The sequence below is a fragment of the Octopus bimaculoides genome, chromosome 20, assembly GCF_001194135.2.
Source record: "Octopus bimaculoides isolate UCB-OBI-ISO-001 chromosome 20, ASM119413v2, whole genome shotgun sequence".
In the NCBI taxonomy this organism is placed as follows: domain Eukaryota; kingdom Metazoa; phylum Mollusca; class Cephalopoda; order Octopoda; family Octopodidae; genus Octopus; species Octopus bimaculoides.
The window spans coordinates 29,329,151-29,341,920 of record NC_069000.1 but is presented as its reverse complement, the minus strand read 5'-3'; the positions used below and the strand labels follow the sequence as shown (position 1 = coordinate 29,341,920).

At 39.2% G+C, this 12,770-nt stretch overlaps 1 protein-coding gene across 1 annotated transcript in view; it reads left to right on the top strand.

The window, feature by feature from the left end:
• LOC106878424 (protein capicua homolog) overlaps nucleotides 1–12,770 on the top strand; it is a 93,287-nt gene that overhangs the window by 70,027 nt on the left and 10,490 nt on the right. The window contains exons 12-17 of the mRNA XM_052975061.1: nucleotides 2,483–2,577; nucleotides 5,042–5,200; nucleotides 5,871–6,032; nucleotides 7,331–8,787; nucleotides 11,996–12,151; nucleotides 12,452–12,597. Coding sequence (XP_052831021.1) covers nucleotides 2,483–2,577; nucleotides 5,042–5,200; nucleotides 5,871–6,032; nucleotides 7,331–8,787; nucleotides 11,996–12,151; nucleotides 12,452–12,597 — 2,175 coding nt within the window. The remainder of the gene's footprint in view (nucleotides 1–2,482; nucleotides 2,578–5,041; nucleotides 5,201–5,870; nucleotides 6,033–7,330; nucleotides 8,788–11,995; nucleotides 12,152–12,451; nucleotides 12,598–12,770) is intronic.

Here is a 12,770-nt window from a genome sequence, read left to right as displayed (position 1 = left end):
TATATATATATATATATATATATATATATATATATATATATATATAGTGTGTGTGAGTATGTAAGTTTTCATTTACATAAAGCATAATTAGCAATGTAGGTATTTGTGTGTGTGTGTCTGTGCATACACACTGAAATATCAAAATTTTAATCACAGGTTTTATATAAAAATTCTGACATTGGCAAAAACATGCACATATATATACATGTATGCAAATACTTGTTTTCTTTTTTATAGTATAATTAACCTTATAAATAATAAACTGTTCTATTTGGGTGTGTTTGTGTATGTATGTGTGTGTGTCTTTGAATTATGTCATAGTAAAGATACAGATGGCAGAAAATAATTTTAATAGCTTTTAATCAGATTTTCTAGCAAACTTTAACACCATTATATTGTATATGCACATTGTTTAGTTTAGTCTATTCTAGCTGGGATGGTTTCACTCCTTTCATTTGCAATGTCTTCTACATAGTCTGGCAAGAGTGAACCTCTTACAATTCATTCATACCATATGAGCTCTCCAAATTCAGTTAAGGAAGTTCAAGTTATGTAAATTTTATTTAAAGAACTCCAGAGTCTAAAGTTTGGGGAGCCTTGCTCTCCTTTTAGAGAGTGAGCAAAGGCGGAAGTGCTTGTGTCCCTTAAGCTTGAGGCAAGTAAATGAAGAAGGAATTGAAGTTGAAGGAGTGGTGTAGGGGATTAGAGTGATGTCTTACAGAGTGGTGACATAAATGAGGTCATTGATTAGGGAAGCTTAGAAGACAAATGAATAACTGAAAAACTCAGTCTCTTGTGATGTAACTGTTGTTGTTGTTAAGTATTTTGTCCGATGCAGTAATGATCATTCCAGCTCACCACCTTAATAATCACAATAATTACATATGATGAAAGTACTTTGGTTAATGTTGTTCTCTCAGCTTATTTCTGCTGTTGTTCACACATACTAACATTATCCATCCAGCAAAGCATCTGCATCTCATTTTCATCCAGACTTTAATGTTGACCTTTTTTTACTTCCATGCGATATCACAGTTCATACATAAGGCATGGCTGTGTGGTTTAGAACATTGATTTTCAACCACATGATTTCAGGTTCAGTCACACTGCAAGGCACCTTGGGTGAGTGTCTTCTAGACTTACCTCAGGCCTCCTTGATGTAATTGTTGTAATTGAATATTATTCATTTCCAATATTGTCTGACCATGAGGAAATATTATCTTGCTTGGAAACAAGTAAGGAATGGTAACAGGAAGTACATCCAGCCATAGAAAATCTGCCTCAATAAACTCTGTCTGAGCCATGCAAGCATGGAAGAATGTGTGTTAAATTAATGATGCTGAGGAAGAGGAGGACACAAGTATCAAGTTTGCTTCTGACTTAGAAATACAATATCTTTGTTATCGGCAAAGGTAATAGCTCCTTCTACATTTCCATCCCATTTTCATTCTAGCATATATTCTTTCAGAACACCCTTCTCCACTACTAATTAGATTGCATAAATAGTAGAAGCCATCAACAACTTCTAGGGAGCCTTCCAAAAATTTTAAAGAATTTATTTTACAAGTGCTCTTACTGCTAACTACTCCAGTGGTCTTATATTAAAAAAACCCTCTCTGTTAGTTTGCCTGTCATCAGTTTACATTTGGCAAACAGTACAAAGATGCTACCTATTCCTTTTCTGCATACTGAGCTTGGTCATCTTCCTTGTAACACCTATACTGAATGTATTTTTATATGAATTATTTATTTTGTAAAGGTTATATCTTTTGTCACTGGATGTAATTACAATCTATTGAGTTTGAGGCACTGTGATTTCTTTACAAATTTGCCCAGTGCAGTTCTAATAAAATAGACATTCGATCAAAGGTATGACAATCCTGTCTTATTTTTCAAGCATAATGTATCCAAGACTACATTATTCAATGTCTTTCCATTTTTTTCAGATGGTTAGATATGATGTAAGATTTTTATTTAGCTACTATTTCTAGCATATTGTCACATTAGTTTATTTTGAGGCATTTAAAAAAATTTGTTGCTAGAAATAAACATAGTCATATCTAAACCACTAGTGTCACTTTTATACCATTTTTTTCATATAGTTATTATTATTATTAATAATATAATAGGTGGTGAGCTGGCAGAATTGTTAGCATGCATAGATATATACATATATCATCATCAGAATGCGCAGTGGCATTTTGTCTTGTCTTCATGTTCTGAGTTCAAATTTTGTTGAGATTGACTTTGCCATTCATCCTTTTGGGATCGATGAAAAACGTACCAGTTGAGTACTGAGGTCAATCTAATCGGCTGACTCCCTCCCCCAAAATTTCAGGCCTTTTGCCTGAATTATTGTTATTATATGTGTGTGTAATTATATGTATATCCACAAATACTCTGTTGTGTACTGCACTGTCTATATATATATATATATATATATATATATATATAAATGTATATATTTCTTTTTCTAACACAGGCTTTATGTTCAGCAAGCATCATTGAATCCTCAATGTAAATCTGATAATCAAACAGTAACACAAACTTATATCCAAGCATATCCTGTCCAACCAGGTAAGCAAATAGATGACCACTGTCACACATACACATTATCATAATCGTCATTTTAACATCTACTTTTCCATTGTTGCATGGGTCTGACAGAATTTGTTGTGGTAGATTTTCTACAGCCAGATACCCTTCCTGTCATCAACCCTCACTTGTTTCCAAGTAAAGTAATATTTCCCCCATGGCTAGACATGTTTTTCACAGAAGACTAGAAACAAAAAAACAGAGAGAGAGAGAGAGAGAGAGACACACATATACATATATCATCATCATCGTTTAACATCCACTTTCCATGCTGGCATGGGTTGGATGGTTTGGCTGAGGACTGGCAAACCAGTAAGCTGCACCATGCTCCAATCTGTTCTTGCAAGGTTTCTACAGCTAGATGCCTCTCCTAATGCCAACCACTCCGAGAGTGTAGTGGGTGCGTTTTACATGCCACCATCACGGGAGCCAGTCAGGGGGCACTGGCATCAATCACATTCGGACAATGCTTTTTTTGTGTCTCTAGCACAGGGAGCCTGTCAAGCAGCACTGGCATCACCCCACACTTGAATTATTATGTGCCACCAGCACAGGTGCCAGTCAGGCAGCCCTGACCACGACTACGATTTTGATTTCACTTAACAGGTCTTTTCAAGCACATCATATCACCCGACGATTCAAAGGTACTTTTAAATGGGCTTGTTATGCGACACTGTAATCGCCCATGACTGCAATCTCACTTTATTTGCTCAGGTCTCCTTAATCACAGCGTATCTACAAAGGTCTCTGTCTCTTGTCATTGCCTCTGTGAGCCCCAACGTTCGAAGGTCATGCTTCACCACCTCATCCCTTGTCTTTCTGGTCTAACTCTTCCACAGGTTCCCTCCACTGTTAGGGTGTGACACTTCTTCACACAGCTTTCCTCATCCATATGCATCATATGACCATACCAATGCAGTCGTCTCTCTTGCACACTACATTTGATGTTTCTTAAGTCCAACTTTTCTCTCAGGATGCTTACACTCTGTTGTGTATGCACACTAACATTATACATTCAGCAGATCATACTAGCTCTCTGAACTTTGCCCAGGCTATTCTTATTCTAGCAACTATGCTCTCAGACAGAAGACCAAACTGTGCTGGTATGATCATATGATGCATATGAATGAGAACAGCAGTGTGAAGAAGTGTAATACCCTAACAGTAGAGTGAACCTGTGGAAGAGGTAGACCCAGTAAGACATGAGATGAGGTGGTGAAGCATGACTTTCGAATGTTGGGGCTTGTAGAGGCAATGGCAAGTGGTCAAGACCTTTGGAGATTTGCTGTGCTTGAGAAGACTTGGCAAGCCAAGTGAGATTGCAGTCATGGCTGATGCCAGTGTCGCTTAACTAGCCCATTTAAAAGCACCCTTGGATCGTCGGGCAGTATGCTGTGTTTGTGAAGACCTGTTGAACCAAGTGAAATCATAGTTGTGGCTGATGCTAGTGCCACCTGACTGGCATGTAAAAAGCTCCATTCAAGCATGGCCAATGCAAGTGCCACCTGACTGGCTCCTGTGCCAGTGACACATAAAAAGCACCCACTACACTCTTGGAATGGTTGGCATCTAACTGTAGAAATCTTGCCAAATCAGATTGGAGCCTGGTGCCTCTCAGCTTGCCAGTCCCCAATCAAACCCCCCGACCCATGCTAGCATGGAAAGCGGATGTTAAATGATGATGATATGAATCATCATCATCATCGTCCTTGTTTAATGTTCGCATTCCATGGACGGTTTTACTGAGGACTGGCAAGCCAGAAGGCTGTACCAGGCTCAAATCTGATCTGGCATGGTTTCTACAGCTGGATACCCTTCCGAACACCAAGCACTCTGAGAGTGTAGTGGGTGTTTTTTATGTACCATCAGCATGAGGGCCTGTCAGGCAGTACTGGCATCAACCATGCTTGAATGGTGCTTTTTATGTGCCACCAGCACAGGAACCAGTCAGGTGGCACTGGCAACAGCCACAGTCGAATGGTGCATTTTTACATGTCTCCAGCACGGGACCAGTCAGGCAGCACTGGTATCAACCATGCCCAAATGGTGCTTATTACATGCCACCTGCACTGGTGCCACTCAGGCTGTACTGACATTGGCCACGACAATGACTTCACTTAACTCAACAGGTCTTAAGCACAGTTTATTGCCCAATGATTGAAGGGTGCTCTTAAATGGGCCGGTTATGCTGCACTGGCATAGGCCACGGTTACAGCCTCACTTGGCTTGCCGGGTCTTCTGAAGCACAGCACATCTCCAAAGGTCTCGGTCGCTCAGTATGTTGACGTGTATATAAGTGTGTACTTGTGTGTTTATGTTCACATCTTTATATGTGTGTCTTTCATCATCCTGATCATCGTTTAGTGTCCATATTCCATGCTGTAACATTGTATTTGTGCCTATGTCTCTAACCAACTCTTGCTACAACCCTTTTGTTGAATAACAGGTCAGTCAGTGATGTTTCAGTCCAGCCCACCCAGTCAGTCACCCAGTCCAGCTATGTCTCCTCAGTTGACCATTGCTCCCAAGCCAGCCAGTACTGTTCAGACCTCCACTGTGACCCGTTCTCCACAACAGAGTCCTTCACCAGGACTCTACTACCAAAGTAATTATCTTTTCAGACTTTTTTTTGATAAATGTAAATGAGTCCCCCTACACAGACACACACACACACCACTTTCCTCCTTTAACTCTTTAGTATTTAAACCAGCCAAATCCAGCCAAAATATTCTACCTGTTTTCTGTTCAAACCAACCAGGTTGGGTTTCTCAGACCTGCCTTACAATGTCATTCAAAAAATATACATCATCAAAATCTCGAAGATACAAGACAGTGCCTGATTAATTCAAAACAATGTCAATAAATAAGAATTCTAATACAATTTAATCTGAATTCTAATGGGTTAAACATTATGGTGGTGAAGGTGGTAGTAGTGATGGAAAGATCTAGAAATTGTTGGAAGAGATGTGGTGGTGGGGTGTTGTGTAAGTAGTTCCCCACATCTTCTCTAAATAATACTGTCTTTCAATCTCTTCAACTACCATCATCATCATCATCCCCATGTGTAGCTTTCTGTATTGTGTGCACACCAATGTAATGTTATGTGTGTATGAATGAATGCCAGTGTGTTTGACTGGTTTGTGCATGTGCATATATCCCCATGTCATGTGTATGTTGTACTAGTATTATATAGAGTAGCCTACCACCACCACCCTACAGCCCTGCACACCATTTTGTTGCCAATATTGTTGATGCTGATGATGATGTTCTTGCAGATGTCAGCACTAAAGCCTCCAATATGATGGCAGTTGGAACTGAACAAAAGTGTGACATTGGTTTCTTCTCCTCTGTATCATCTCAACCAAAGCGAGTGAAGGCTGTTGTGGCTAATATACCCCTAGCCAACGAGCCTTTACCAAAGAATGCAGCAGTCACAGGTAAAAAGATACTCAAAGGAATATCTCTCATAAGGTTTTCTTGTCCAGCAGTGTGTTTCTAACCTCTAAGATGGTACTCACTTCGTGTCCAGGATTGACTCCGATTAGATTAGTGTCCTAATCTTTTTTCTTTGGGAGAATCTCTCTGGTTTCTGGGGCAGTACTCACTACGAGTCCTGTTCTATCATTTACATTGTCTTGAGGTTTAGTCTAATTCAAATTGTATGGAACTACAAGTTCATTATCCATGTGGTTGGTGAATAATCCAGCATCTGAACCTGGCAGCCATTATGCCCCCCACACACATACATTCACTATTAGGTGATTGTTCAAGTAACATAACTGAATTTACCATTTATTCTGAGCTAAATTTGAATTATGCAAAAATAATGCTTTAAATTTGCAGTCATACATCATCCAACAATTTCAACAAGCATTCAATTTGTTCAATCAGCTGAAACATTCAAGTATATCATAGCATTCCTATTAAGTTACTTTAAATTTTTTGCTATTTTTCTTATTACTTGTCCTACTATTCTTACTACTTGTCCATGTTGGTAGGATGCTTTTATAAATTGAAAATTTGCTTATTGTTGGAGCAGGTGTTTTAAAAGTTGGGCAGTAAGTACCCTTCTTACTGCTAACTACCACTCAACCAAAGAGGCATGAGTGGAACCTGTTTGTCAGCCATGTAGACCCCTTGACAGCTCGAGTTATATTCATTGCCTAAGAACACAACAAATGTAGTGTTGAAGTTCTTAACTTTATTCTCTGTATTGTTGCTATTGAGTTATTTATGAGGTAGGAGTATGGAATCTTGCCTTGTAGCTCTGGCAATATGTGTCTGCACTGAGATATAAATGCAAAATCATCTGGTCAGTCATCCAGTAGCTTGAACTCAAACTGATTTATTCATTGCTGTTCTAAGCATCAGCCTAGAATGTTTGATGAATATCAATCTTTATGTGACCACATTTTTGATGAAAATATACTGATTGTGTTTTGATTAATTTTCAAACCAATCGAGAATTTGGAGGCATTATGTTTAGAAGGTAATGAAACTTTCTTTCTTAAAATTGTGATGGATGATTTTAATTTAAATGTGAATCCTTTAAAATGTAATGTTTTGTATGATAAAACCAGCAGGTGTTTCAGATGGATTTACATCTACAGAATTAGTACATCCCTGGTTAATTCATAGATTTGTATTTATTTATTTATTTATTTCAGACTGAATCCTATAATTAAGATTTTATAATAACTTTTAATTCTGGAAAATTTCTTTTATTTTTTTCCAGCTTTTATCAATGCCACAACAACCATGTCTCCCGTCCCCATTGTCCAAGCGACACCTGTTACAACTACTGCTGAAGTAACTACTCGTACCGAGAAATCTGTCTCCTTTGCTGCTACTAATTCGGTTACACCACCGAATCATAGACATGCTCCCCTCAGCCGACACGCTAGTCTTGACCGGCAGCAAAATCAAGAAAGAAAATCGACTTTAATTCGCCAAACCAGTTTAGATCGGCAATCTAATATGGACCCTCCTCCGAGTTTTGAGCATCAGTCCAGTATTGAGCGTCAATCAAGTATCGACCGTCAAACAGCCATTGAGCGCCAAGCAACCCTGGAACGCCAGTCTAGTATTGACAGGCAAACCAGTATAGATCGTCAAACAGCCATGGACCGGCAAATAGTCATGGAACGTCAATCAAGTATTGACCGGCAAATGACCACAGAACGCCAATCTAGCATTGACCGTCAAACAGTAATGGACCGTCAGTCTAGCATTGACCGCCAGACAGTAATGGACCATCAGTCTAGCATCGATCGTCAAACAGTGATGGACCGCCAATCTAGTATTGAACGTCAAACAGTAATGGACCGCCAGTCTAGCATTGACCGGCAAACAGTGATGGACCGTCAAGCAAGTCTCGAGCGTCAGTCAAGCATTGACCGCCAAACAACTGTCGACCGTCAATCTGCCCTGGAACGGAGCCAAAGTGTGGAGAGACAATCAACGTTAGAACGACAGTCGAGCCTGGAACAACAAGCCAACCTGGAGCGACGAACAAAACTGGAGCGACGGCCTAGTATGGAGCGGCGTGCAAGTGTTGACCACCCAAGCAACGTGGAGCACGTGTGCCAAATGGAACGGCAACCACCGATGGAACGCAAAATGAGTGTCGAACATGTAGGGAGCGTCATCGACCGTTCAAACAGTACCGATCGGCATTCTGCCTCTGATTGCCAGTCTAACTTGGAATATCAGTCTCACAAGGAGTGGCAAGCTGCATACGGCCACCAGTCGAATTTGGAACGTCAGTCGAGCAAGGAGCAGCAGTCAAATTTAGAGCGACAGCCAAGTCTGGAAGGACAGACTAGTAGTGAGCAGCATCAGCTGACTGTTGACAAGTATTCAACAGCTGAACACAAATCAAATGTCGCCCGCCATTCTAGTCTTGACCGTTTTGTACCGGTCTTCTCACGTCATGCCAGCCTCGATCACCAGCCTCTGTCTGGATGTCAGCAACGGAAACCGTGCTTAGTTCGGCAGCATAGTATTGATGTTGCTGATATACCAGATCGTAGCTGGGTTCACGAGTCAAATCAGCCCCAGATGTCAAGCCAGACAGAAAATGATCCCAAAGACTCAGAACTTGAACAGCGACAACAGCGTTCTTGTAAGGGCAAGCGTTACAAAGAGATGGCAGCAGATGGCGGCAGCATGAAACTAAAAGGAGACAAAAAGGTAAGTTGCTGCATTCTGGACACTTCTGTTTCTCTGAAAAGAATATAAAATGTCCATAAAGTGTGAGTGAGTGTGAAAGCCAATGATACTGAAAAATAGCTACAAGTTTGTTTTAGACTTTGTCTTACAGATTTTGATTTTAGTTCATTGACAACAAGGTTTACAGTTAGATTCACAGAACCATTAGAGTGTATTTGATTCAATTCTCATTGAAGTTATCTTTGCCTTTCATCCCTCCAGGGTGGATAAATTAAAGTACCAGTACTGGGATCAATTGTATCAGCTAATTCCCATCCCGCAAAATGCTAGTCTAAATTTAAAATGGTTATTATTAATTACAGCAACAGTAAGTTGATAGACTAATTAGAGTGCTGGAGAAAATACCAAATACTAATTATTTGAACTCTTTACGTTCTGAGTTCAAATCCCACCAGAGTCAACTTTGGCTTTCATCCTTCCAAAGTCAATAAAATAAAGTTATATGTACTGAGGTTGGTGTAATAAACTAAACCCCACCCCCACTCCTCTTAAAATTACTACCCTTCCTGTTTGGTCAAGCCCTTGACAACTTTCTTTACAAGTTTGTCTTGAAAAAGAAGATGAGGGTAGAGATGGAAGTGCTGCCTTCCAGTAAATTTGTTGAAAGGTGAATGAGAGTGGTGAGCATGGTTCAAATAAATAGGCCTGCTCTGCACGTGTACATGTAGAGTGGAGGAGAACATGTGAGAGAGGGTGCTTGCTTTAGTGTTGAGGTGACCATAGTTTGTTATTGTGAGGCTTCTAGTAGCTCTTGGAGGTCTTCCCCACTTTAGGAAAAATTTTCTTTGTTTGAATTTCTTTTTAGTTATTTACATATCATTTTTTTTTTTCCAATGTAATCCAACACTTAGTGTCCTATACCATTTGCAATCTTGTTGATTCTAGTGGTTAATAAAGAAATGATTATTATTATTATTGGTAGAACTGTTAGCACACCAGGCAGAATGCTTAGTGGCATTTCATCCTTTTGAGGTTGATAAAATAAGTACCAGTTGAACATTGGGGGTTGATGTTATTAACTTACCCCAACCTTTAAAATTACTGGCCTTGTGCCAAAATTTGAAACCATTATTATTATCATCATCATCATCATCTGTGATGCTTTTGCTCTGACAGATGTTATACCAACACTATACATAAAGAGTGAGCCGTATTCAATGGGTCATTCTCATTTCAACTTTCTAACACCTTCCTTGGAATTCTTGGTGTTCCTAACAAGGCTGGTTTTTTTTTTTTTTTTTTGCAACAGCTCCATTCTGATGATAATTCCTAGCTTCTCAAGCCATGCATTCAACCTTTTACTAATTGCCCCCAGTGCACCAACCACAACCAGTACCACTTTTAAGTGCCCAATTCTTCATAGTTTCCTGATTTCCCTCTTCAGCTCCTGATATTTCTTAACTCACTTTCCTTCTCATTCACCCTTTAGCCCAACATTGAAGCAATATCCATTATCATTGTTTTCTTCTTTTCTAACAACAATGTCAGGTTTTCTGGCCACGGTATGATGGTCATGTCCCACAAGATCTTATATTGTTCATTTTCAGCAACCCTTCCCAGTTAGTGTTCATACCATTTCTCACTTCTGCTCATGTCATACTTATGACAGAACTTCCAGTGAACCAATCTGGTAATGTTGTCGTACCTTCTCTTGTACTCTTTTTGTGCAAGCATCTTACATTAAAAAATAACACGGTTTATTGTTTCACCTTTCTCACTACACAGCTTACAAAATGGGAAAATCACTTACTTGGCAGTACTGAACTTGATATAGTTTGTTCTCAGTACCTGTTTTTGGGCTGTGAAGATAAGGGCTTCAGTTTCAACTTTCAAGTCGCTTTTCCTAGTCCATTCCCAGATCTTATCTTTGTCAACTGTTTCAAGCATTTCCTGCAAGAATCGACCATACATTTCTTTTCTTTCCATCTATTCAAGGTGTCATTCTGTCTGTCTTGTTTAAATTCTCCATTTTCCTTTACTTCATCACTGCTTAGGACTTCTATCTTTCTTACTCCTACTGTCAATCCCTCTTTTGTATTTTTTACGTATGATGCCCCATTATTTTCTTCAAATTTCACACACATTTCACAATTAACAAGACCTCTACCTCCTCTCTATCATGAGAGACACACCCTGCCCAAGTCACTTTTGGGGTGCAGAGCCCCTTGTAGTGTTGTCATTTTCTTGGTCTTCCTATCTAGCCCCTTAAATTCATCACTTCTGTACTCTGTCACACCAGTGCTATATCTTGGAGCTGCAGCTGTCATCATTGTTGTTGCTGCTGCTGTTATTGTTATTGTTATTGTTGTTAGTGGTGGTGGTAGAGGACAGTTTGGCAGTAGATTATCAAAATCATTACTATATGAAACCCTGTGGTATTTAGCTATGGTATTTTACATTCTGAGTTCAAATCCTCTTTTTGTCAACTTTTCTTTTCATCCTTTCGATATTGATAAAAGAAAGTTAAACAGGAGGAAAAATTCTCTGTGATATTTAGTCATGTCCATTCACATTTTGAGTTGAAATCCTGCTATGTTCAACTTTACTTTTCATCCTTTTGGCATTGATAAAATAAAGAACTAGTAATGTCTTGAGATTGAGTTTAAATTAATTTCAACACTTCTTCAGAATTAACAGGATTGATTGTTAGCAGTAGCAGTTGTGATATTTGTAGTAGTAGTAGTAGTAGTAGTAGTAGTAGCAGTGTTGGCGGCAACAGCAATAGTTCTGATAACATCAATAGCAATAATAGTAGTAGTAGTAGTAGTAGTAGCAACAGCAATATAGTAACATTATTACTATTATTATTTATTTTTATAACGTGCTTTAACTTCACTACCGAGCGCAGCTCTGTGTGCCTTGGGTATGTGCTGTGGTTTGCTGTGATGCTCTTATGGTTACTGTATTGAAAGTGTTTTGCGTAGGATGTGTGCAGTGCCCAGTAGTGCAATTTTCTGTATGTTATATATACTTGTAAGTCCTGGTGTTTTTGTTATGTATTTGTCTGAATATTTTTTTTATTATACCTAAGGCACCTACTATGATAGTAGGTGCCTTGGGTATAATAAAAAATATTCAGACATTATTATTATTAGTAGTAGTAGTAGTAGTAGTAGTAGTATCAATGAAAATACAGGCCTCCAACTAGATCTCTTATCATTTCTTTCAGGCATACAAGTCATTGGATATTTCCACTGAATGTCCACCAATGAGCAGCAGTGATTCCATTCCTACAGAAATTCTGCCTGAAATACAATCCAGAGAAAGGTCAGTAGGACACCTGGATGGTCAGCCTTCTCAACCGGCACCACACATACTCCTACAGGTAAGTTTATTTGCTATAACTTTATCATACAATAATTTACTGCCATCATCATCATTATCATCATCCCCACTATTTTCACTGCCTGCATTACCATCAACACCACCACCACCATCATCATTGCTACCATCTACATTACGAACATAAACACCATCATCGCCATAATGATTACCATCATCCTCTCCACCATAACCCTAACCCTAACCTCTCATCATCAATACAGTCATCTCCACCACCACCATCATTATCATTATCATTACCACTTGTTCATTGTTGATTACAATATGACTTATTTGATTGCAGCAGAAGTCAGAAAGAAGTAAACAGAAACCAATACCTCCACCCATCCCGGTACATAGTCACTCGATACAGTCATCATTAACATCACCCAGCATATCTAGTCCACGACGTAGTATTTTTAAGAAGAACATTGATGATGGCATGGACAAGTAAGTTGATGGCAAGAGAGAGTCTTTTTTGTTTTGTTTCCTTCTTCTCAGTCTTTGTTGACTCTACTGCATCACTATTGCTGATGTTTTTCACTACACTACAACACAACTTCTGACTCCATTGCAGCTTTATTGCAGCCACTGCTAAATCATAAACACGCTCCCCCCCCCCC